The sequence below is a fragment of the Lineus longissimus genome, chromosome 4 (genome assembly GCF_910592395.1).
Source record: "Lineus longissimus chromosome 4, tnLinLong1.2, whole genome shotgun sequence".
In the NCBI taxonomy this organism is placed as follows: domain Eukaryota; kingdom Metazoa; phylum Nemertea; class Pilidiophora; order Heteronemertea; family Lineidae; genus Lineus; species Lineus longissimus.
This window is the reverse complement of record NC_088311.1, coordinates 17168750-17194096: the sequence shown is the minus strand read 5'-3', so window position 1 is coordinate 17194096 and position 25347 is coordinate 17168750. Positions and strand designations below refer to the sequence as shown.

The following is a 25347-nucleotide window of genomic DNA, read 5'->3' as shown; positions in this document are numbered from 1 at the left end:
CTTTTACTACGAAACTTTGTAGTATAGTAGGCCTACTTGTAATTGTATGCACGGCAACCAAAGTTTATGGGGCACCTGGAGTATTAATAGGGTGGGAGGAGATGGTAACATGGAAATGTCTGCCAGTTACCATTATGTGAAGAGCTCCTGGACAACAATGTTTTCAAAAGATTCTTAAGCATCAGGATTTGAATGAATACTGAATGTTACTCATGTAACTGAATGGTGGACATACATGTATGGACTTCCAACTTCTGGGCTATTGAATAAAGAGCTGTTGACATGGTTCAGTTTTACTGAACACACCACGATGCCAAACTGCAAAACAGCTAAATAAATACCGTACAGTTAGTAACCATGTGGAAGTTTGGCGGGAGTGACACCACAGGCTGGCAGGTCAGATACCACATGATTGGTTTATACAGGGAGTTCCCGGAGGGAGTTGTAATAAGAAGAGCCTCCATGTTGCCATTGGCAGTGGGCCTAAAGGTGAATCTACGAAAAAAATCATGGAGGAATACTGTCTGTTATGAGACCATGAGTTTCAGGATGTGATACTAGAGTAGAATTGTTATCATGAAAAGACAACCAGATCAAATTTGAAAATTACTGTTGATAACAAATATTTTGCAGATTGAATTTTCGGATTCAAAGGATGTCACTCTTAAAACATCTCTTGATCAGTTTGATTGGAACCAGAGTGAGATAAGCAATGAAATGCGAGACTTTGTAGACTCATCCAATGACTGCTGTGCTGCATTCAAACAGTTGAAGGGTAAGTATACAAATAAATGTAAACAATACTGACCTATAGATTGCTTCTTCACAATACTGAGGGGGGGGGGGGGCTGATCAAGACCCTTGATAGGGTTATGGTTTGATTGGCATATAGAACTTGTCAAAGGTTCCAATTTCTTTAATTAATCTAATTAAATTGTCAAATGTATTATTCATTCCTGTAAAGAACTGATATTGAAAGCATCGGAAGTATGAAAAGAGGCACATTAAATCTCTGCAAATGAATAATTATAAGTGGCTCTTAAGTGAGACTGTGTGTACATGTATGCATGTATGTAAAACCAGAATGTATTTTGTATCGTTTTAACCAAAATGAAATCATTTTTAAAAGCACACCAAACAAAACCAGTGGGACCGGAAGAACAAGAAGAAGAAACAACAGCGAATGAAAATGATGAAACAGAATCAGAAATTGAGGGGGTGGAGATAGATGAAGAAGAAGAACCAGAACTGAATGATGAAATAGAGAAGATCAGGTAAAAATGACGGGGGGGACAAAAAAATATAAGGCCAAAATCTATGTCCCCCATTAAGCCTGTGTTACAACAAGACCAAAAAGCTTACTGAATAATTTTAGTAGAGGTTTTATTGAAAATCAATATTCCTAGATAAGAAAAAATAGCAACAATACAAATGCATCAGTGTATTCTTGAAGTAATTTAGGTTTTTACCTGTAGGCCTTCAAAACGAAAATTGTCTACCGCGAAAATGGCAGCAAAGAAGAAGAAATTGGAAAATACTAATACGGTTAAGAGAATCAACTTCAAGGAGAAGTTTGTGGGTAAGGACTTAATTAGAGCCAAATTTTAATCCTTACTAAATTTGAGAAAAGTTTGTGTGTTTGTTTGTTTGTTGGTGTGTGCGCTCGTATCTCCCAGACCGAATGGCTGAGTGACCCAAAATTTTGCATGTAGCATTATCTGGTTACAAAAAAAGGTACTTACGAAGCCAGGTTTTGGAATTTCCAACTAACATCCATTAAAAGGCCGTTTATTGGTTTTATCTAACGTTATTCACGTTGTACACACAACAATTTCACCTTCAAGTCATGTGCGTCACGGGTAACTTCAGCCAAAAGCTTTGGCGTGTTCATACACAGCTTGGTGACCCAAAGTCTCGGCCTGTCAGCCGGTCGCCAAAGTCGGACCACTAGGCCAATGAACCCAATTGGCGCACAACCGTAGTGGCAGCACAGGATACGCTCATCCCGCCTTGGAGGAGGATTACTCCTAGGAGGATGACCCCTCCAAGTGCCAAAGAGCGAACGCTGAAGAAGAAGAAGAAGGTGACCCAAAGTGTGAAAAGAAAGTTTGTATTAAATGTATATGACAAATGAAGAGGTCTTTGGTCTGGGAGAAACAAACACACAAACGGGTACAGTGGACTAATAGTAATTGAAATGCAAGAAAAATAGCTGTATAATTTTTCAATTTAATCTTACAAAAAAAAGATGAAAAATCTAATAGAATTCTTGAAGGAAAAACTTATTAATATATTTTTCATAGATTATAAATAGATCATTCATTTTTATAGCCTGTCAGTGTACATGCCATCAGTGAAGTAATCAACAAATGTTTAATTTTCTAGGCCATCTGTGCATCAATGTTGGAGCGTTGATCAATGGGATAGATGCATCCAGGAACATCCGTCCCATTGATCAACAGTGGAAAGCAACACTGAAAAGGAGAATTCTTAATGGAGAATTTAAAGATGACAATCAACCATTACTTCTGTGTGTAAAGGATGTTACTAAGGAGGATTTTAATGAGAAAAATGTAAGATTCAAAACTAATCATCTGTTCAATTTGGGAATCAACATCTGTTGCCCGTGTATACTGCCACGCAGTCCGAGATTAACTGAGCCTCCTTAGGCTTTGTCATGTTTGTGTCATGGCTGTTCCCCCGCATACCCCAGAGAGAGCTAATGCAATAATGGTTTAAGCAAGTGCAATGGAGATGAAATCTCAAGATTGGTGTAAATGCTGTAAGAGCCCTTAGAGGAGGAATTAGTATGTAGCTTTAGTAAACCCTAACTGATAGGCGTACAATTTTGTTGCAGATCAATGGATACAACTATGAAGTTCTTGGTGGCCAACACCTAGTGTTGGCCATGTCGGACATTGGGAAAGAATTTGGGGGGGAATATAAAAGAAGTCTGTGGGGTAATGTGTATTGCGGTTTAACCGATGAAGAAGCGATGGTGGCCTCCCACAACCACAACATGGTAGGAGAGGCCAGGCTCAAGATGTCATTCTGTGACAAGGTCAGTACTTTGTAATAAATGAATTACAAACAACAAACAATGGCATATAACAGATGAGGAACCTTTGAAACTATTTTCCTTATGACAACACATCTATCATCGGATTTAAGCCTAGCAAAATAATTGTAATTTCAGGTTAGATTCTGTCGAGGGTGGAGGAAAGAGTTCGAAAATGATGTCGCTTGGAAGGAATCTTGTAGAAAGCTTCATGCTGATGAAAAGGTAAAATTTGATTAAAAAAGAGAAAAATAGGTCAGTGGTAGTTAAAAACATCTGCAGTGCCAAACATTCATTTTTGGTACTAATACTAATAGTAATAGTATGTTTTATGAAATGTCAAAAAGCTTGTTTTGCTATGTCATCTTTGGCAGCTATGGGAAAACGGCTCGAGTGGCTGATCCAAGTATACAAGTGTATCATTCATAAAGATCAAATCTTTTTATCAATTTTCAGACAACAATAGACTTGGCCATGCGGTTGGCATTATTTCCTGAAGATATGTTCAAGATGCTGATGGAGGTGTTCGCTCTATACGAGGATGGGGCGACAAAAGACCAGCAGCTCAAAGCAAAAGATCTAAAAAAACCAGATCTGCAACATGCCTGTTTCAGTGCTATGGTGCACCTCCACAATGAGGACATTGAATGGCTTTTGCAGAAAATAATGAACAAGGATCTTTCTATCGCCGAAATGAAAAAAAAAGCGAAGGAATTAAAAGGCCTTCAGGTGAATTTATGAGTACATGCAGTTTTAACGGTATATAAGCTTATTACACAGTGACAAAAACTTTGGACAACATCATTTTAAGTAGCTGACATGAAGGGCTAAATTTTCAATCTAGTTTTGAAATAATTCGCCATGGTAGCCAAGTTCAGTTTGAATATTATAAATGATTTGTGATAGCCCAATCTGGTCATGCAATGGATATAACATTAAGACAAATATGTTCATCTCGTCATAATTTATTTCACATAATTAGACACTTGAGAGTGATTTTTTTCACTAACCTGTGACCAGGAGAATATATTCACTAATCTTGATTTGTTACCTTTTTAAATAACAGTCCATTTGAATCTTTTACAGAAGGTGAAACGTGCCTTCCTGATTGGCGTCGGCAAGGCTACATGGGAGGAAGCAACAAGTGCCTTTCCAGAGGAAACAAAGGATGAATTGCTTTCAAACTGGAAAGATTATTCTTTCAGTGGGGGCTCTGTTCCTGAGTCGTTTAAGTAAGCTGTTGTGTATTTTTCTTCTCCTTAGCCATTTGGAATTTTGAAAAAGCGATGGGAAAGATTCCCAACAAAGAGCCACAGAGCTTATGGTCCGGATGGTGCCCTCTCGCCAGTATTCCAACTATCATCAAATAGGGAAAAACAAGGTCTAATGTATTTTGCATTAGAAACAATGATACACTGTAACCAAGGCCTTTTATAATAAGTAATAATGTCTTTATTTCAGTGCGTTCATCAGTAGAACAATGGCAGTGAACACAAATGACAATGTGTCTAAGGTGAACTTCCTCAAACTTGGAAAAAATGACATAAGTCCAGATGTAGTGAGTAAAGCAAGCCAACTGGTGATTTGCAAGGTAATTTCAACTAATTAGTGAGTTTCCGCATTGCTCACGAACAACGCTTACGATTATGATTTCTTTGTAATTGAACAGATTACATGCACTTATACAAAGAAATCGTAATCGTTGTTCGTGAGCAATGCGGAAACTCACTAATATGTAGCAAGAACGGATGCGACTTTGAAAATTAAGGTGGTGCTATGAGGAGATGAAGACTTTGTTGCCTTACTTGCTGTAAAAACAAATAGTTTGCAATTGCAAGCTTGAATAGAAAATAACCTGTGTCATCTGGTGACTCTAATTAGCTCACCATGATGTTTACCTACTATACCATGCAAAGGGTTAACAACAAAGTAAGGGTTGTAGACATGAGACAATGCATTTTGCATATAAAACAACGTTTATCTTAAAATGTTATTCAAATAGCTTAAGGTGCTTCTTGCATTTCAATTCATCTTGTGACAAATTGTAGTCTCATACCGAAAGTGAGAAGCATTGTTTCACCGACCTGAATAGAAACCCAGTACTAAGATCTATTCCCAACTGGCTCGCGACCTCTAAGTACTGTTCTAAACCCCGAACTGGGCACACTGAATCATCTCGGCTCCTAAAGACGGAAAATATATTTGGCTTGTTAACCCGGCTGGTTTTTCCCCATGTGTGTCTAATTACATAACCACTCCGATTCGGCAGCTGCCTCAGCTCCTGAGCCAGCATCAGACCCACGTCATGTGCCCGGTCCCCGCCAAAAAACATGAACTTCAAAACTGCTTAATCTCGGGCCAAGATGAATTTCTGAACCGAGCACTTTGCTCCAAGAATGTGCCTATCAATGTACATCGCAATAGTCCTCAGTTTAGATACGAACAATGGCTTTGCTTGAATTTGAAGCACATAGGCTATGCTCTGTTCTACCTGGATCTGTTTGTCTCAATTGAAGGCTATTTTTGTTAAAATGGGACGTGGCACGCCTTGGCATGAGTTCTGGGGGAATCCTGTCGATTTCACAATGGTAAAAATATATGCCACTTTGTTAAGCACAGAACCGTAAGCCACAGTCAGAGGCAGGAAGGTTTCCTGTCTCCGATTGCCGGACAGAACCTGTTATGGACGGTTGTTTTACCAGACTTATCTTTGAACGCTAAGAACATGGAAATATCCTCCGGCAAACAAACTTCCAAAGTCTTACCAAGTTGAGTCAGGAAAACCTCCAGCTCTCTTTCTAGCACATACTTTTTGGCTCACTGTAAGGGGAGTCTATACGATAGCGCTGTGTCCGTCGGCGGCAGCGTCGTCGTCGTCGTCCGTCGTATCCTGTTTCAGAAACAGTGGCACGTTTCTTAACCGCTAGGGCTATGAACTTGAAACTTTGTGCACAGCACCCCCTAGGTCAGGTGACCTCTGACACTGAATTTCGGTCTGATCTGATTCTCAACTTGGCCACCAGGGGGTCAAATGTCGATATCTAAAAAGTGTGATATCTCGCTTATTAGTGACTTGTTTTCGATGAAACTTTTGTTGTAGGTACTCATAGCAAATATACATCTTATATCATACGGGTTTTTAATTTGACGTACTTTTCAAGGTCACAGAGGTCATATGGCGTAAATTAGCCGTTAGAGTGTAAACTATGGCACGTTTCTTAACCACTAAAGCTATGAACCTGAAACTTGGTACATATAACCCCCTATATCACATAACCTCTGGTGCTGAATTTCAGTTTGATCTGATTCTCAACTTTGCCACCAGGGGGCCAAAAGTGGAAATCTAAAAAGTGTAATATCTCGCTTATAAGTTACTTGTTTTCGATGAAATTTTTATGGTAGGTACCCTTAGGAAGAATACATCACATATCTCACGGGTTTTCAATTCGACCTACTTTTCAAGGTCACAGAGGTCATATGGCGTAAATTGGCCGTTAGAGTGTAGACTATGGCACGTTTCTTAACCAGTAAAGCTATGAACTTGAAACTTGGTGCATATAACCCTCGACATCAGATAACCTCTGATGCCGAATTTTGGCTCGATCTGATTCTTTATTCGGCCACCAGGGGGCCATAATGGAAAAAGTAAGAAGTGCAATATCTTGCTTATTTTTAGTGATTCGTTTTCAATAACATTTTTATGGTAGGTTCTCCTAGCAAGGATACATCACATATCATATGAGTTTTTGATCTGTCCTGCTTTTCAAGGTCACAGAGGTCAAATGGCGTAAATTGGTCGTTTGATTGTAACTATGGCACGTTTCTTAACCACTAAAGCTTTGAACTTGAAATTTTATACACATGACTCCCTACGTCATGTAACCTCGGACAGCGAATTTCGATCTGATCTGGTACTCAACTCGGCCACCAGGAGGCCAAAACTAAAATAGGTAAAAAGTGCAATATCTCGTTTATTAGTGACTTGTTTTTGATGATATTCTTATGGTACTTACTCCAAGCAACGATACATCACATCTCATACCGACTTTGGTTTGACCTATATACTATACATGTACAATGTTTCTTAATCTGGATGAATTACAAAGCACCAAATATCTATACGGTGAGCACAATGGCCCCTGGCCGTTTCATTTTCTCTCGTAGCTCGATGCCCGACCAGCGTCCATAAGTTCCTGCACTCTGCCCTGCAGCGCGAAGAAATCTGGCTTCGGGTGGCACGCCCTGCTGCTCTGAAAAGGTCAGGAAACAGTTACATTACAGAACATCAATGTAGACGAAAACGAGCTGCATACAAAGGCACCTTCAACGCCGTCAGAATATAACCAGTTTTCGATGGGACTTCCAAGACATTCCCAGCCCCCGTGTTGCCCAATAGCATTATCCTAGCTTTACCCACCAGCTGAGGCCACCAGTGAGGAATTCGCGAAGGTTTGTGAACCACCAGTGTCACTCTCAAAGGGCGCCTACATTCCCGCAGTAGAAACGCCAACACTGCAGGAATCATTACGAAAGGCGGGAAGAAGTAGTAGTTCTCATCCAACTTAAAGGACTCTCTAATGAACATCAACCTCGGCATGATCAAGAGACATAAAAAGAGTCGTAAGAGCACTCAAAACTGCTTGTAAGCCTATGGATTAAACATCTGGTTTCTTCTCTGATCTCAATGGACAGTTTGCCGCCCAATGATCAGTGGCCTGGCACACAAAACATGGCCTTGCACCAGACGGGGCGCGTCTGGTCCCACGACCCCTACCCCTATAAGGGAAACGTTGACCTGACCCACTACTGCCTGAGGCTAACTGCGCAAACAGACGGGAGAACAGCTGCGACTGGAGAAACTGCTCGGGCTTATCACGATCCCCCCGTCCTTCTCTGCTGCGTCCTTGGCCTTAGTTTTCTTTAAAACCTTTTTCCAAGCGTCAACAGCTGTTTGGGCCTTCTTCGCAGTCTCCGAGCCCACAAGCTTAATAACAAGCCCATGGAGAGGCCCACTGACGTCGTTCTCCCGGCATGCTTTTACCGCCATTTTATATAAATCCTTGTCCTTATGCTCACATGCAGACGCGGCATCGTGCAACGCCTCCATAGCCGCTATCAGAACCGCGTTTGCAGATGCGGACCCTCCCGCCAGCATTCTCACCTGAGCGAGAGCCAAGTCTACGTTTCCTCCTTCTTGCGCCTGCTTCATCTTCTTCATCTCCCGCTCGAGTGTATGCAGCCTGTCTGCGTCCTTTGCCACGAATTCATCCATAACCTGAATAGAATACGTGGAGGCCTACATTATCATTGTAGCAAGACAGCAAAACTCCTAACCAGCCTTTCCGCATAGGTGGGCATATAAACGAATGTGCTTTAAACGAAAAACTGCGTGCTCAATCGGGGTGCACTCCGACCGTGTTCTGATCCAAAATTCGCTCATGCGCTGATAATTTGCTACCATAAACCGATAACCATTGCAGCCAACCCGAAATTCAGAATTGCTTTCCTTTCGCAAAAGTTCTTAATTTGTCCGTATTCTCATCGGTCTGCTATTGCTTATGCAAGAAATTGCTCAATTAGCTGTTTCCGATGTTCAAAACATTCAAGCAGAAAAAAAAGAAAGAAAAACGACGGGTTGTAAAAACGTGGGCGGTAAAACTGGCACTACTCCCTGCTTGAACCCACAGAACCAGGATGCCCTTCGCTCAATGCCCTGCCCACCTACACACACATGCCTATACCCCTGATACATGTAATACCGCCAGAACTTACCCTCTTAACACCTCCCGAAGACGCCTCCGTGGAGATTTCCCAGCAGCCTTGGTACCCGACGAGGCTCCCGCAGGGGCCTTCCCCTTACCAACTTCGTGAGTCGTATCCCCCGAGGATGCAGCAGACGTCCCAGGCAACGGGTCCCCACCCGGCTTGGTGAGCCGCTGGCCCGATGGCGAACCTTTGTCGTTCGCCTGAAGCACCGCACAGTGCACCAGCCGCCTTCTATTGTCGAGATTGTCGTCATTTCTTCCCGCCAGGTACTCCTAGATGTGGCGAAGTTAAAGTACAACTTACAACCCGGCTTTGGGCCCGAACGCGTTATAAAACATCAGCGTACCACCCGGCATGAGCCGTTGCCCGTCGACAAGACCCCATGATTACTGTTTCATGTGAACGAGGGAATGGTATTACTAGTACCGCAAACCTTACTGGTGTAACTCCCAAGACCTTGGGCAGAGCGCCACTTGACTACGTATAATCTTGGGATTCTACCCAAGACGTTCAACATTCTTATCCCGAGCCCGGTCACATTCTGCTCACCCTGAAGGCTTCGGAGGGGGGGGGGTTTACACAAGGACCCCTCCGATCAGGAACAGGTGCTAACGCTGGCGTGACATTGGTGGCTGTTCCCCATATTTCAGTGTTTGCCAAACCATAGACAGCTAGAGAGGCCACGACCGTCAAAGGGGAAACCTGTCAATTTATCTTTGTCTGTTCCCAAACAAAGAAGGGAAACACTCAACAACTGGGAACACTCAAAAACGTTACACCGGCTAGCACGGCCCTGATGACCTCCGCGGCATAACTATTCCCTTGCTTGAAGCGAGACCAACTTAAATGTACATAAAACCGAACAAATAATGGGCTCACCTGTATGTCGTGACCCATTATGGCCAATGCCTCTATTCCCAGGTCCTCACTGGAATATGAAGACAGGGCATACTTCTTCCTTGGGCTTGCAAAGTCTGCCACGTCGACGTCGCCCAAATCCTTCAGCCTGATTATGACTGGCAGTATATCGAGACCCACCAGGGAATGGCCGTCTTTGAGCCACACCTTCGCCATACTGATTGAAGAATGAACCAATCTTTCCAGGCCTAGCCCTTTAAATTGGGCTTATTACACAACCGTGCCCTCAACATAGCACACCAATTACGCCGACGCCTGAACATCGAAAAATCACCACGAACAAAGTTTATTACAGCATACCTGCGCAACAACCTTAAAGCGTTACCCACCCTGGTCAGTTTCGTAGCAAAAAACAAACAAATTTTTAGCCCCACCTGAGCCTACCGTGGGGTACCAAACCACCCCTGCATGGGTCCCCCGACACTCAACCCCAATCTCAAATCCTAGGGTCACCAAGACGTGGGCCCGGGTGACCCCCTGACAGCGCAACAAGGTCCCCTGACAAATACCCGGATAGACTGTCTCTGATAGACTGCTGAACACCTGTAGGCCGCCCCCGCACGGCCGGACAAGACCCCGCACAGCTCTTAGACCCCCGGTCTGAAAATTTCCTCCCCCAGATAGACTACACTCTCCGTTATCCCCCGGACAGCACTGAGACCCCCGGTCTCGACATCTATCCCCCGGATAGCTTGTATTCCCGGCTGTCCCCCGGAGAGCTCCGAGACCCCCGGTCTCGATCTCTATCCCATTGGATAGAAGCTCTATCCCACCGGATAGAAGCTCACAGTCCCCAAAGACTCCCCAAAGACTCCGCGAGATTGAGCAACGTCCCACAAGATGAACACAGCACGGGCCAGCCAAACATAGCTGGCCCGTATTAAGTCACCCTTGAACACAAACAGTCTGTTCTCCCAGAGCAATGGGACGGAACGTCCGCTCAGTGCGGCTTCCAAAAAATAGACTGAGGGAAATAAAGCGATCACGTGACCGAGTGACGTCTTAGCACTATGGATACCTTCCAAATCAAAAACTTAATGACATCATAGGGGTCACAAGTTGTCAAATCAGGTTTATGACTCAATTGTGCAAAAAATAGTTCCAAACTATTGGCTATACTAGACTTCCTAGCATTATTCGAATTCTTCCACACACTGTGTATCTGAGCAAGCCTGCCCTCGATGGCCTCGATATTGATAGGCAGCTGAGCCTGGAAAACAGATGTACAAGAGATAAAAGACTACTCACTTACAACAGGCTGGAAAACAAACCTATAGGCCATCAAAGACCCAGCCAAACCCTTTCGATCTGCAACAAACCCCTTCTTGGAGGGCACCAAAACCACATCACGCTGACCCCTTCTACCCAGAATCTGCTCTGATACAGCATACAACTTGACGATCGGCATCCACAAGGGTGCTGAATCAGATACTTGTACCACCACGGTACACTTCTCAACCCGCTGCTCAACAAGAAACGTCAACACTGAGAGAACCATGGAAGCAGGTGGATATACATAAGGGTTCGACTCTGCTGAAATATCCTGTGCAAACAAATTGACACCAGATGTTAACAGGCTCGGTGCTGGGGTAAAATGTCTCAAGACGACTCCCTGATTATCGCTCATAGCATTACTATCAAGGGCCATCAAGTCCACAGAATGGGGCCCATATGCATCTTCCACCTGCTTCCAGACATGGGCAGCTAACATGACATCAGTAGCGACACTAACACAGAGTGAGACTGAGCTGAAAGTGACACTAGGCTAATACAGACATGATGTAGCCTGTAGCCTGAACGCCTATACTGGTCTAAAGTCTACACACAACTTGACAATGTCACTGTCAATGACACACAGTGACACACGCCATGCACTCCAAAAATTAAATGGTGAAAACTAACTATTAATAGTTAAATGGTAACTACTTTGGGGCTTAGTATTGCACCGACTGATAAGTGGTTAGTTTAACTATTTCAAAATAGTTAATAAAATAACTACCATAAGTAGTTGATTTTTAACCATTTTATAGTTTCAATTTTAACCATTTTGATAGTGATCCTTACTACTTTATCCATCCACATTAACTATTATGTACTTGTGGCTCCCTTTTTGGCGGATGGGCTAGTTAGGGTCATAATGAGGAAATCCGGGCTGTAACTGCTACTGTTTCTCTCAAGCCGACACCTGTTCGTCTACTTGAGATCGGCAGCAAGGAGGCCCGGATTTCCTCATTATGAGGGGTCTAAAATAACCAGTATTTTGGACAGTGTGAGAACAATGAGTGATAGAACTAATGTCCAAAGAGCCTTTTTAAAGTGCATTTGCTACATATTGCCAGGGTCACAGATCCCATCATTGGGTTGTAGTTCTTACAGGAGATAGCGTCCTACAACTAATTCTCAAAGAGATCAAGACTTATTGTACGGCGTTATCCTCTTTAAGCTAGGGTACACAACCATGTTGTCACTAAAAGAATTACCTTTTAATGAAAAACAAACACTAAACGCATTTAGTCTGATTACATCTACATGTATTTACAACAGAAATTTATCATTAACTATAGTTTTCAACTCATCACATTCAAATTTGTGACTGGCATTTAAAGTAGAAATCTATCAATGACAATTAAGTTAACAATTCATTTCACATTCATTCAATTTGAAAGCAGTAAAACGTTTTCAGGACAATAACCCCTTGATACATTGCCCCCTATACAGTAATCCCAAGATATCCTCACACTATAAATGGCCAGACCTTTGCAAATATCATAGGATCTTCCTCTTTATACTCTAGCAGATTTAGTCTAATTAACATCTACATGTATTTACAAAAGAAATTTATATGAGGTTGTGGGTCAAAAGATGTACCTAGCGGAATGCTTACTGGAGGTATGTATGTGCCTGCATTTAAAAAATACTTGACCTGCAGCCAGTTGGTTTCCAATCCAGCAAATGGATGAAAGCAGTCGGTAAAATCCCGGCAGAGGTCCGCCACTTCCTCATTCTTATTTTCATCACCACCGAGATCATGGATAAGTTTCTTGGTACGTTCCAGCAGTGACTCAAGAATTTCAGAGAACATCTCTGTTGTGCACTCAAGAACAGTTTGGAGAGCTGCAGCGGGAACATTAGGCTTTGCTCTCAGTCTACTTATAAATTTTGATGATATGGCAAACAGGTCAAGTTGCTCTAGAATGGTTTCATTTGCATTTGGAACTGTTTCATGTGTCCCCACTCTATCATCTACGTCCATGACATCATCCATGACCATGTCATCACGTGCTTCAACTTTTGCATTACCAGTGCAGTCATCTTGGGATTCATTACCTCTGTCCTCATTCACAATGTGCGTCGCAATATGTCTTTTATATGGCCAAACACCACTAAATGTTCTCTGGCATCCATTTTGCGCACACAAAAAATACTTACCAGCATAGGTTAGTGCATGCGACATCCGCAGGTGGATAAATAATGTTTTTAATCCTCCTGTCACATTCTGTGAACAAACGAAACAAGTTAAAGGTAGGTCCATACTTGACGATTACAACACAAAGAATCACTTTTCAAAGCAATTCCACACTTTCCGAGTATGATTTTCTATAATCAAATCAGATCCTTACCCCAAGACTACTATCATGACTATTACATAGTAGTAGATTGCGGTACTTCCTTGCAAACTTCATTCTGGTACCAATTTTTGGAATCAGCTCCTTTATTATTTCATCGTCCAACATACAAAATGCCTCCTCATCAATGCCTTCATCTGAAAATAGATGAAGTCCTAAATGAAATGAAAATCATGCAAAAATGAAGGTTGCTATACTTTAAGCTTAATCTGGTGGTATTAAGTATACTAAGTACTAGTAATTAATGACAACAGGCCAGCCGGTCAATACTGACATGCTTCCATAGAGTAATTCTTGGTTTGATCAGGATTCAATTCTACAAAAAAAGAAAAAAAACCTAGGTCACCATCACCTCCCACAAAATGGACACAAAAAACTTTGTAGTCCAAAAGCACCACCCCTTCTCAGCGGCCTACATGTAATGGAATGGTTTGCAGTTTTTGGAGTATTTTCAACATCCTGTGCAAATTTTATTGTAGCACTAGCAGCCAATTTAGAATCAATAAAACAAATTTTGGAACAAAAAGATTCATGATCAACCACAATCATTCAACAACCACTGCTGCGCACTATCGCTAGCCATTAATCTTGGTACATCCTGTTGTGAGACTTTTCAATACTATCAATACTACCAATTATGACCCCCCCCCCCCTACTTTCATCAAAATTATAGAATTAACCCTAACCCTAAGCATTATAGAATTTCCATCTATCTAGGCCTACCACTCTTGTTAATGCAGGCAAGCATTGTGTTGCAAAAGGAAAGGATCATGGGGAGACCCTACTGAGATCCGATATATCAATTCGATAATGTACCAGGTACTGTTATTCACTGTAATCTACAAGAGTACTCAATTTCGACCCGGCCATTTCATTCGATAATAGCCAGTTAAAAATACAGAGTTGGTAGATAATCATAAAGACATTTAGTAATAGTAGAGGACAGGAAGGATCCAAGAAAGCATCCACAGAACGAACTTCTCTTTCCAAATACATAAAATTAAATAAGCTACACTACTGAACACTGACTGGACCTGGTGGTCCTGGATGATCATATGTCTCAGGCAAACTGCACTGCAAAACTTACAACTATCAATAAGACTGCAGACAATTCAGACACTGACCCATCCAGAATGCCAGATCAAAACGTCCAGATTGAATGAACAGTCTCACGACGAGTGACCAGTCAGACCAGAAGGCCTTCTGGTCTCGGCAGTGGATTTCGACTGAATTCAGTGTGGACATTTCAAAGCCTTTAGGCCTATGGTGGCCAGGCTTCACCACTAACAGGGCTATATATGTATTGTAGCCTATACACTGTAGGTGGTGGGTCAGTGCATGCAAATCATGAATGAATGAATCATCATCTGTTCTGAATGAAGCGTCTGTGTCCGAAGCATTTTTCAGCAAGACATTTCACGCAATATGCGTGAATTTGACACTCTGCTATAATGAGACAACAATTTCTGCTCGCAAGTATTTGGAAAAGGAACATTTGGCAGAATGAGGTCGAAATCGATCGCATTTTAGATCAGTATAAAACGTCAACAGTCCCGGCGACTTCCGCCATCGATTTTGAGCTCGATCCGAGTGCACCCTCTCGGAAATACTTCACACTTGCGTCAACTTTTTCGGCGGGAATATTCAAACTAACGAGTATCTCATTAAATGCATGTAATGCGCGAATGCTCTACTAATACTTCGGAACAAATTTTCAATAATGTTCATATAAAATTTAGCACTAAAATCGAATAAAACTGTTTGAAACTGTTCTTAAATCGAGAGTGCGACACTTTGCTTCATGGCGCGCATCGCATTATCACAAGAGCGCTGACGGGCGCACACTTTCGCGGGCCTTTTTAAGTTGTCTTTTACTTATCACATCGCCTACAAACTTCTTCTTTTTCCAGTTTAGTGCATTCTTCATTAATAGAGTAGCCTACAAGCCTATCGAACTGGTGATAAAAATGTTTTGTGCATGCGTCGTGAGAACTGAAGAAAAAAGAGAACTAAAAACAGGTATCGAATGGTGCGCGTTTTCTTTTTTGCCTTAGGCCTTTACAAAATTGTCAAAAAAAATGTCTTTTGTGCTGTCGGAAACATGAAAAAAAGAATATCTACAAAAGCTATATCTTACCCTTGAACACTTTAACTAGTTCTCCCATCCCCCATGAGGCCAACGTTTCCTCGACGTCCATTTCAAAGATCAGCGAAAACGAAGTTTGGCTTTTGAAGCGGGTTAAAAATGGCGGCGATCGACGCTGGACGTCTGCTGTCTGGGGGCGCATTCTGATTGGTCGAAGCTTACTACTTCAAGTGGTTAATTCACAAAATCAGTGATTCTGATTGGTTGGCTGATTTTACTACTTGAAATGGTAAAAAAGTATTCATGCTGTTTGGATTTCAAGTAGTTACTCTAACTATGAAAATAGTTATGTTAACTACTTATTGGTAAACGTATCGTTAACAACTTCAAATGGTAAATGATTTACTATTTAATTTTTGGAGTGTGCATTGATTGCAAACGCACGTGTGGTACCGGTAGGCCTGCGGGTAAAAGCGTCTTTTTCTCACAGAATCAACGAAAAAAACTTGTTCGTCTTCTACTAAATTTTTCCCTAAATCATCAGACCGTAAAGCAAGAATATTTACCGATAACATGATGTCGAACAGCCATTCCAACGCTAATATTTCGGGACAAATAAACTCAAAATGCGACCAACTGCAACGGCGGCAAAAGTACGGAAGGCAGAGACAAGACAGTGTCCAAAGGCAATGGAAATCGTCGTTAATTTGTAAAGTACGCCCTCTCGCGGAGAACGACTGACCCCGTCTCGGCCATTCCAATGTTAGTGCCCTAACAAACGAACATCCCCCAAGAGACCTGGTGCCGTAGACCGATGCTGAACTTGAAGACAGACTAACTCAGTAGAGAATGAACTCGGAAGTCAGGAGTAATCATATGTAGTTTATTTGCACTTACTTGATTTATGAGTTGCGGATAAGTTAGACACAACTCGCTGCAAGCTGGGCCGCCCAAGAGAGGAAAGAGAGAGAGAGCTGACGTGCCCAGTACTTAAATACCCAGACGCCAAATCACGAGCTCAGAGTCCAGGATTACGGAAGACGAATACTGCTGTCGCCGCAATCCCCCGACTTGGAACCGCGTGACTCGGACACCTGGACTCACTGCTTATAATGTGTAATAATATTAATCAAGGCTAAGAACAATGGCGAACAGCTTGATAAGGCACGTTCGGTATACTTCAAACGAGTTGAGTTAACCCTATGAACACCGTGAAGCCTACCCTTTTAAGGGCTTCACGGTTCATGCCCCCCCCCCCCCCTTGAAAAAAACCAGTCTGTCCCCAGACTGAGAAAGCTGTGCCCGAGAATGAAAATATTGTGAGTGGCAGATCGCCAGTGACCCCAAAGATAAACGGTGTAACTACGTGATCCGTAGTAAATAAAAAGAGATAAGGTTCGTAGATAACCAGTTGTGATAAAATTCAAACGACCTTTCAACGCCGCACACGCCTCGCCAAGTTCTTTCACCATTTTTACCTAGAAATTATAGAAGGTAAGTACCATTTACTAACTTTCGCTGAATTTCATACCTGCTAACTCCAGTTGATTAAACTTAAAGTTACGCGTCTACACCTGATAAATGTATAATCTATAATTTTCAACTCTTGGGAAAAGAAATAAGAACTCTCGGATCAAATTTGGTCTGTGCAAGTCACTGAAACGTAGTAAGTCCCGCGTTAAATGCGTATTATGCAAAGGATTTGTCCTTTGGTCAGACGACAAAGGTAGTAGAGCTATATCAAGGTTTTGATAACAATGAATTACGTGGCACTTGTGAGACAGTGGCCACCCAATTTGGTGATGATTTACAGTTACATGTAGATACGGCTAAGGAATTAGGACTTGGAAGCAGAAAACAGAATTCGCGTCCGACGGTGCCTTTTCATTGGACTTCCTGTTGGCATCGGCTTATGATAGTCATCTGTTTAATGGTGACGATATAGAACTGGTTTAGGGTCATATTAGTGTTATTTGAGTATTTGTCCCCGAACTGTTGACAATCCTGTCGTTTTAAAATATACTTATCATTTCTATCCCCATCACCGGAATGAAGAGGACTCTTAACACGTGACAACGCCACCTCACCAACACCGGGTAAATTAACCCACAATACTCAATCAACTGGAGTTTGACAAGAAAAAAAACCCACAAAAACAACCAAAAAAAACTAGTAAATATTTTGAGACGATTCCATGATTTTTGTTTCCCCAATCTTAACCCGAATCAGGTCCATATCCTAGACAAACCGGTCTATGAAAAATATAGAACGCCGTAAATATTTTTCGGTTTGCCCATTGTATGGAATATCCAGGACCATGACTCAGCTGTGTCATAACTAAGCCAGTGCAATCACGCAATCTGTACTTTGGTCCGGTTACTTCGTGCCTGAAACCTACTCTGTTCCCTTGAACGTGAGTAAATATATCCTCTAGAGTCTTCCTTCTTAAACGTTGCCTGCATACTCCTAAAGGATATCGCTACAAGAGTGCATATCCCATGCTATGAACACTCTTAAAGGCAAACCACTGATTTCACAACTATATAAATGAAAAAAAACAAACAAACTCCGATGAGACCACGTAATCAGGTGTTAAGGACGAAACAGACACAATTCTTGCCTTGGCTATCCCCATGAATAGCCAAGAAACCGGTGCGTAGATATCAGAAGACGGTCAGGAGGAACAACCGCCCGACCTCCTCCTGTAGGGTCCAGCATACAGTCCCTAGCTGGTTTCTTCCTCTACACCCAAAAAACTATCCTGCTAACAGATACTCGCTCGACCCCAACGGCCTCAACCATCCAATTAAATAAAAGTAATGGTGTTACAATAATTCACAAGCCTATGCTGAAGGTGTATTCCTGTTTCGCCTATTCCTGTTCCGCCTATTCCTGTTTCGCCTAATTCCTGATTCGCCTACTTCCTGTTTCGCCTAATTCCTGTTTCGCCTATTCCTGTTTCGCCTATTCAAATGTATTGCTAACCTCCCCACAGACGTAGGAATATGAACCGTCCCTTACTATAGTGTTAAAGGCTATCATTAAGAATAAAGTCTGAAATAATGGATTTAGCGACATGTCCATTATTTCAGTATTATTCGGAATAACTTTGGAAAATTATACATAGCTTACATCGGCTTATGTTTTAGCTTATTTTAAAAGGCAAGAAATAAAATAGTAAGAAAGTTTTACCCTTTCATTAGATTTGAGAAAGGTTTCTTAGGCCTGCATTTTATAATGTGGATTCTCTTTCTTTTGTCTTAGTCAGTAACTGGCTTCGTAATAGAAAGAAGACATATAGCTACATTGTTCTTTACTATGACATGGGTTTTACAGCTGATTTTGATCAAATAATTATGAGAATGTACAATATTATGTATTTTTATCAAAAACTCATGAATTCCTGTTTTTATAAAATAAGCGACTGCTTCACTCTACTTAATCTATTAGTTTTTACTGTGTGTCAGTATGGTCATATGGTCAAATAAGTCCCGGACTGTCCCCGCTTTCAAGGTGACTCTTTCAAAACGGTCATGGCATGGTTTGTTAACAAAGTTGATTGCATTTGATTAGTCAAATTGTCATCACATCGTTAACATCATCCAATTGTCCCCTCACATTTTCCCCATAAAATGGACATGCATCCCTAAGGTTCCCCCTGGGAGAGTCGATTTATTGTAGGGGTACTGGAAAGTAGGCGAAACAGGAAGTAGGCGAAACAGGAATAGGCGAAACAGGAAATAGGCGAAACAGGAAATAGGCCAAACAGGAATAGGCGAAACAGGAATAGGCGAAACAGGAATTTTGTAGGCGGAACAGGAATAGGCGAAACAGGAATAGGCGAAACAGGCATAAACCATGCTGAAAGCAAGGGCCCACCCTGAGTAGCGACATATGAGAAAAGATTATAAACGACCAGGGCCTATAAAAGATATTAGTTGTCTTTGCTTCAACCGTGACAGAGGTGTGCGGTATTTCCCAGCTTTGGGCCTCGCAACAAAAGGGAAATCACACGTGTTTTGAGTTCACAAAACGGTACTACTTTTATTTACCAGCTCACCAAACTGGTGTCACAACGTATTGCCAGAGGGCAGCACCAACACGTGCTGTTCTGGCGTCCCAGATATGATACACCATTCCCTTCGGATGAGCGTATGATAGCTCCTGCCATACGCTTAAACCAAAACAACAATAAACATGTTTTCAAACAAAACCAAATAATTAAGTACTATTCGTACCCACGACCATGATTCTCCAAGTCTACACTCACGTCACATGCCCCAGGACCAATTGACTAGCTCGGCCATGCACATGGTACACAAAAACTGTAGCACTATGGTTAACCAAAGTGAAAATAAATAAATAATGTAATGGTGTAGAAGTGCCTGAAGAAGCCACCCAAAAGGTCCCTAGCACATAAAGTGTGATAGAAAATACAAATGTAAACAAAGTGAACAATAGTGCTTCAGTCAGTGGCAAAGGGGCTCCAAATAACCATTTAGGCAAAAGCAACTATCAAAAGGCATCTCAATGCACATAATCCAATACACATTAAGGTCCCAGTTGCTTATGCTGATAGTGCGTGAAAGTTGCCAGGTTAATAAGTTGAACACTCCACAGCTGTAGCTTAACATGTGATGAAACAACACGTCCACATTTCCGTGCAGACAAAACCTCAAAGCACACCGACAGTTTCTAGTCGCACCCACTTGCTCATTCATATACGAAAACACACACAAGTACATGTATATCATAATGAATACCACAACAAAACTCCTAATCAAATAAAAAGCACGTCAAAAACACTTTGGTACGCAGTACCACAAGCAGTGAATACGTATACAATATTGATACATGTACACAATGTTCAAACCACCAGTACAAAATTCCGATTTACTAGTAAACACATTTGGTATCAAAAGTTCAGTGTCCGCTGTATCATGGCGTTAACCAGCAAAGCAATCCAGCCAACCCATGTACAGTATAAGAAACAACATTGTTCATAATAACTAGTAGCTAAACGGGTAGTCCTCACCACACAAGAAACAGAAATATCTCTAGTAAGATGTCGCACTGTGACATGAAAAAACACTGAGCACCCATTAATATTGAAGTGGAAACCATTCATCGTGTTACCCTGATTGTACCAATAGAGATCTAACATCCCTGAGCTATTGACATTAAGGCACAATATACAACTGGATTTGAGCAGGCACCAAAAGACGCACAAATTCAAGAAATGGCCAGCACGCTGAGTCTCTACCTATAAAATACACCACTGTGTTTTACCAACTCGCGTTTTGCGACTCCAAAGCCACTATAAAATTGAGCACCCATAGATGCATAGAATTATTACGCATCGGCTGAGAAGTAAAAACTGACCTGTTTAAAACGATAAAATACACTCGTGATACAAAACGGGGTGACCAGGGTCCTAGTCACACCCTCAGGCACACCAGAATCGCACATCGCATTTATACAAGAAGATTCGCACTAACAGACAGTTTCACAACAACATAAGCGTCACGTCTCGCCTGTCGACATCCTTACCGTGCCCAAGTAGGTCCCCACTTGTAGGATAATCCAGTTTCCAACTTCACTCACTTCGGTGACCAGTTCTCCTCTGTAACTCCATGGGCAGGGCGCAACTTATCAAGATGGGTACGGTATAAATGCCCATCAGAGTCTAATTGAAGTGTTACGGTGAAATCATCACCTATATCCTTTACCCTATATGGTCCTTTCCAGGCTAGATGCTTGTCACCCTTGAACGATTTTCTGGGATTAAAGTACCAGACAAACTGTCCTGGTTTCAAGGCTTGATATTTTAACGTTGATGGTTCATATTGTTTTTTCTGTATCCGCTGAGCTAATCGAAGCTGGTCACGAGCAATGCTATATGCTTTATGAAATCTATCCTCCAGGTTCCTGATGTAGGTAGGAACAGATTCCCGAGATTCCGATGGTTTGGAATATAAGAGATCAAGAGGAGTCTTCATCTCACGGGCAGTCAACATAAAATGTGGCGTTTCCCCAGTGCTACTGTGGACCGAGGACCTATATGCCATCAAGAACATTGGTAGCATCACATCCCAGTTGCCAACAGATTCCTTGTGATCGTATACATATGTTTTCATCATAGACTTCAAGATCTTGTTAAAATTCTCGACAAGGCCATTGCTTTTTGGATTATATGGGGTGGTCAAACTCCTATCAATCCCCAATTTCTTGAGTAGTGAGTCATACAGCTGGGACACAAACTGTGGGCCTCTGTCGCTGTGCAAAATATACATGCAACCGAACCGTGAAATGAGTTCGCTAACAATGGCATTACATACTTCTGTTGTCTCCAATGTCCTGAGAGGGGCAGCCTCCACCCATTTTGTAAAAGTATCCTCCATGGTTAAGACGTACTGGAAGCCTCTAGGCGTCTGCTTCAACGGTCCGATGATGTCAACACATACCCGCTCAAAGGCCTCCCCAAAGAGCTGTTGGGTCAAAGGTACCCTCTTCTTCTTATGCGGATACTTCATAACATTGCACGCGTCACAATGTGAAACATACCTGGCAACATCTCTTCGCCAGCCAACCCAATAAAATTTAGCCTTTACACGCTCCGCAGTTTTCAAAGTTCCTAAGTGTCCGGAACAAGGATCAGAATGTAGTTTCGCCATAATAGACTGCTTAAGTGTGCGCGGCACGACAAGCTGAATTCTCATTGGTCTATCTGGGATGTCCAATTTGCGACATAAGATTCCATTATCCACAAACAAGTGCCTCCAGTGTTGCCTAAGGGTTTTAACACTGAGGCTCTCGCCTGAGATACATCTATAATTTGGATAATCTGATCCACTCAACTTGAGCTGAAGGATTGGAGCTATATCAGGGTCGGATATTTGTAGATTGTGCATTCCTGACAGTGGAACCAGGTGATCGACCTCTGGGACCAGGTTGGGGTCAGACGGGTCAGCAGGTCTGTGTTGTTTCACCATGGCTTCAAGGGCCTGAGCTCGGGTAGTTACAGCACAGCTCATCATAAGCCTATCGACCTCTTCCTCCACTGACTCATCTGTATGTAGCGTATGTTCACATGGTGGAACATCTACAGATTCTTTGATACGGAATCTTCTTGGTTTGCCCCTGGACATGCTTGTATCTATCCCTGGGTCTATCTCATCGGTCCGTCCACATTGTTGACAGAAAAGTCTACTCATTGCATCAGCATTTGCATGGTGACGTCCGGGTCTGTGTATCACATCAAACGTAAACTGTGACATAAATAACTGCCATCGTTGTATCTGTTCCTGAGCATCTGTTAGGGTTAACATATGGCTTACCGCAGCATTATCTGTCCTGATCAAAAACCGTTGACCATATAAGTATGGTTTGAAGTGCTGTACAGCCTTGATTACCCCTAAAAATTCCCGCTTGGTGATACAGTAACGTCTCTCGGAATCAGAAAGCAGATGTGAGAAATATCCTAAAACAGCCTCTTTACCATCTTGAACTTGACTAAGAACTCCGCCAACTCCCGTGTTGGAGGCATCCGTGTCGAGGATGAAATTACCCTTGGTGACATCCGGGTAGGACAGGAGAGGTGCACTAGTGAGTGCTGCTTTTAGTCGCTTGAACGAGTTTTCATGATCCAGTGTCCAAATAAGTGGACTGTCCTTCTTCAAAATGTTGTATAAAGGCGCCGCAATGTCACTCATGTTTCTTATGAATTTACGATAGTAACCTACCAGTCCCAGAAAACGCTTTACTTCCGTTCTTAGTTTATTCCGAGGTACAGAAGCTAACGAGGGCCACGACTGAACAGCTGTTATCTTGTTGGTCAGTGGCTCAATCCCTTGTGGAGAGAGTTGATGTCCGAGATACTCGAGACTAGTTTGAAAAAGGAGGCACTTTCCAGGCTTCATTTTAAGCTTAGCTTTATGGAGACGCTCTAATACGCACTCTAAGTTATGCATAGTCTCTTGGAACGTTTTTCCATACACTAAGTGTCATCCAGGTAGAGGATGCATTTCTCCCATTGTAAACCCCTGAGCACACACTCCATGAGGCGCTCAAATGTACGTGGAGCATTACATAAGCCAAATGGTAGAACTTTAAATTGAAATAACCCCTCCTTGGTTAGAAAAGCTGTTTTTTCGCGGTCCTGTTTCGATTTTAGTGGCACTTGCCAATATCCCGCCTGGAGGTCTAAAGAGCAGAAGTAGTTACTGCCGTGGAGTGAGTCAATGCACTCGTCAAATCTTGGGATCGGGTAACCATCCACTTTTGTTACAGAGTTGAGCTTGCGAAAGTCAACACAGAATCTACTCGTCCCGTCCTTCTTCCTTACAATAACAGGGGCACTCGCCCATGGGCCATTGGCTTCCTCCATAACATCTCTCTGTAAGCCGTCCTGAACCGCAGCTCGGATTTCTCTTTCCTTCTGGTAACCTTGCCTTCGGAGCGGCAGTCGAAAAGGCCGTGCATCCCCAGTATCTATCTCATGACTCACTATATCCGTAGATCCAATATCAGTTGGTGATGAAGAAAAAGTAGGGCCATACCTCAGAAGAAGTGACGCTAACTGGTGTTTTTGTTCCACATCCAAAGAAGCACTTGATTTCTTATACAGATCAATCAGATGTTCAGGCATATCCTCTTCTAGCTCCTCCAGAGTTCTCACGGAAAAACAATCCATGGAGCTCTGGGGAATAGATTCTGATGAAGTCGTCTCAGATTCCATTCCCATATCATGTTCCAAATTTTCGGAATGTTGATCTGCCTCAGCCACTGCTGCCGGAAAAGCATAGCCAAGTAGCACTCCCTTCGGTAAGGTAATCGTTTCCGCCGTAGGATTGAAAAGTTGGATAGGTGTATGCCGCTGTTTCCTAGATTGTACAGTTACAGATTTGGCAGGCAAGATGTTATGCTCCTGCACAAAATATATGCTTGGTTCCACTACTACCTCCTGTTTTGCACGGAAAGGACTATTTAACTTTGCTGATAAGACAATCTCAGCACCCGGAGATAAAGTAACAGGCCTAAGAAGACAAACCGAATGAGGTAGTAAGTTGTGTTTGACGTCATTTATGGGATATTCCTTTCCATTAAAAACATAAGTGCCACTACCAAACTTCAGATCACAATTGAATCTTGACATGAAATCTGTGCCCCATATTCCGTCCATACAATCCATATCCACTACTGTCATGGCGAAAGTAAACTTCATATCGTGTATCCGAACTGGCATGGAAACCTTTCCCCGAATCCTCATAGTTGATTTACCATCTGCCATAGTTACAGCCTCATCGCAACCTGTAAGTGGTGGTCTGTATTTCCGGGGTATCTTGAAATAGGCCCGCGACGAAAGGAAAGTCGACACTGAGCCAGTGTCCAACAAAAAACAAGTAGGTAGGCCATTCAGATATGTAGTCAAATATGCTCTATAAAGATTGGAACCAAAAGAAGCAACATTTCGAGTTGGACGGCCATGCCCTGGTGCTTCCGGATCAGGGACATGGCCTACTGGTTTGACGACGTAGTCACATCTGTTCCTGAAGGCTGACCAACATCTCTAGCAGCTCTGATCTGTGCATCCATGTGGCGCTTTACATACGGGCATTCCCGCCACAGATGATCTGCAGAGTTGCAGATATTGCATCGTCGCTCATCTGAAGAAAACCGGCGATCATTCTGGTTGTATCGGCCTCTGCCAGCCCCACGACCACGTCCGCGACCACGAGACGGGAAATTCTCTCCATTTCGAGATGGATACGACGCCTTCGGTCCATTGTTGTTAGCGTCTGGGCCCAAAGCCGCAACAACCGGAGTGTCAGCTGGAACAGAAGACACCGACTGATTGGTAGAGAGTAAGTGACTCTCATAAGACTTTGCATGGT

General features: G+C 42.5%; 1 protein-coding gene across 1 annotated transcript; it reads left to right on the top strand.

Annotated features, from left to right (window-relative positions):
* Positions 1 to 3144: 3144 nt before the first annotated feature.
* LOC135486794 (uncharacterized) lies at positions 3145 to 4667 on the top strand. The gene is made up of 4 exons (XM_064769895.1): positions 3145 to 3283; positions 3515 to 3787; positions 4145 to 4290; positions 4520 to 4667. Exons 2-4 carry the CDS (start codon positions 3533 to 3535, stop codon positions 4665 to 4667), a joined length of 549 nt encoding a protein of 182 aa, XP_064625965.1. The 5' UTR covers positions 3145 to 3283; positions 3515 to 3532.
* The last annotated feature ends 20680 nt before the right edge of the window (positions 4668 to 25347 follow it).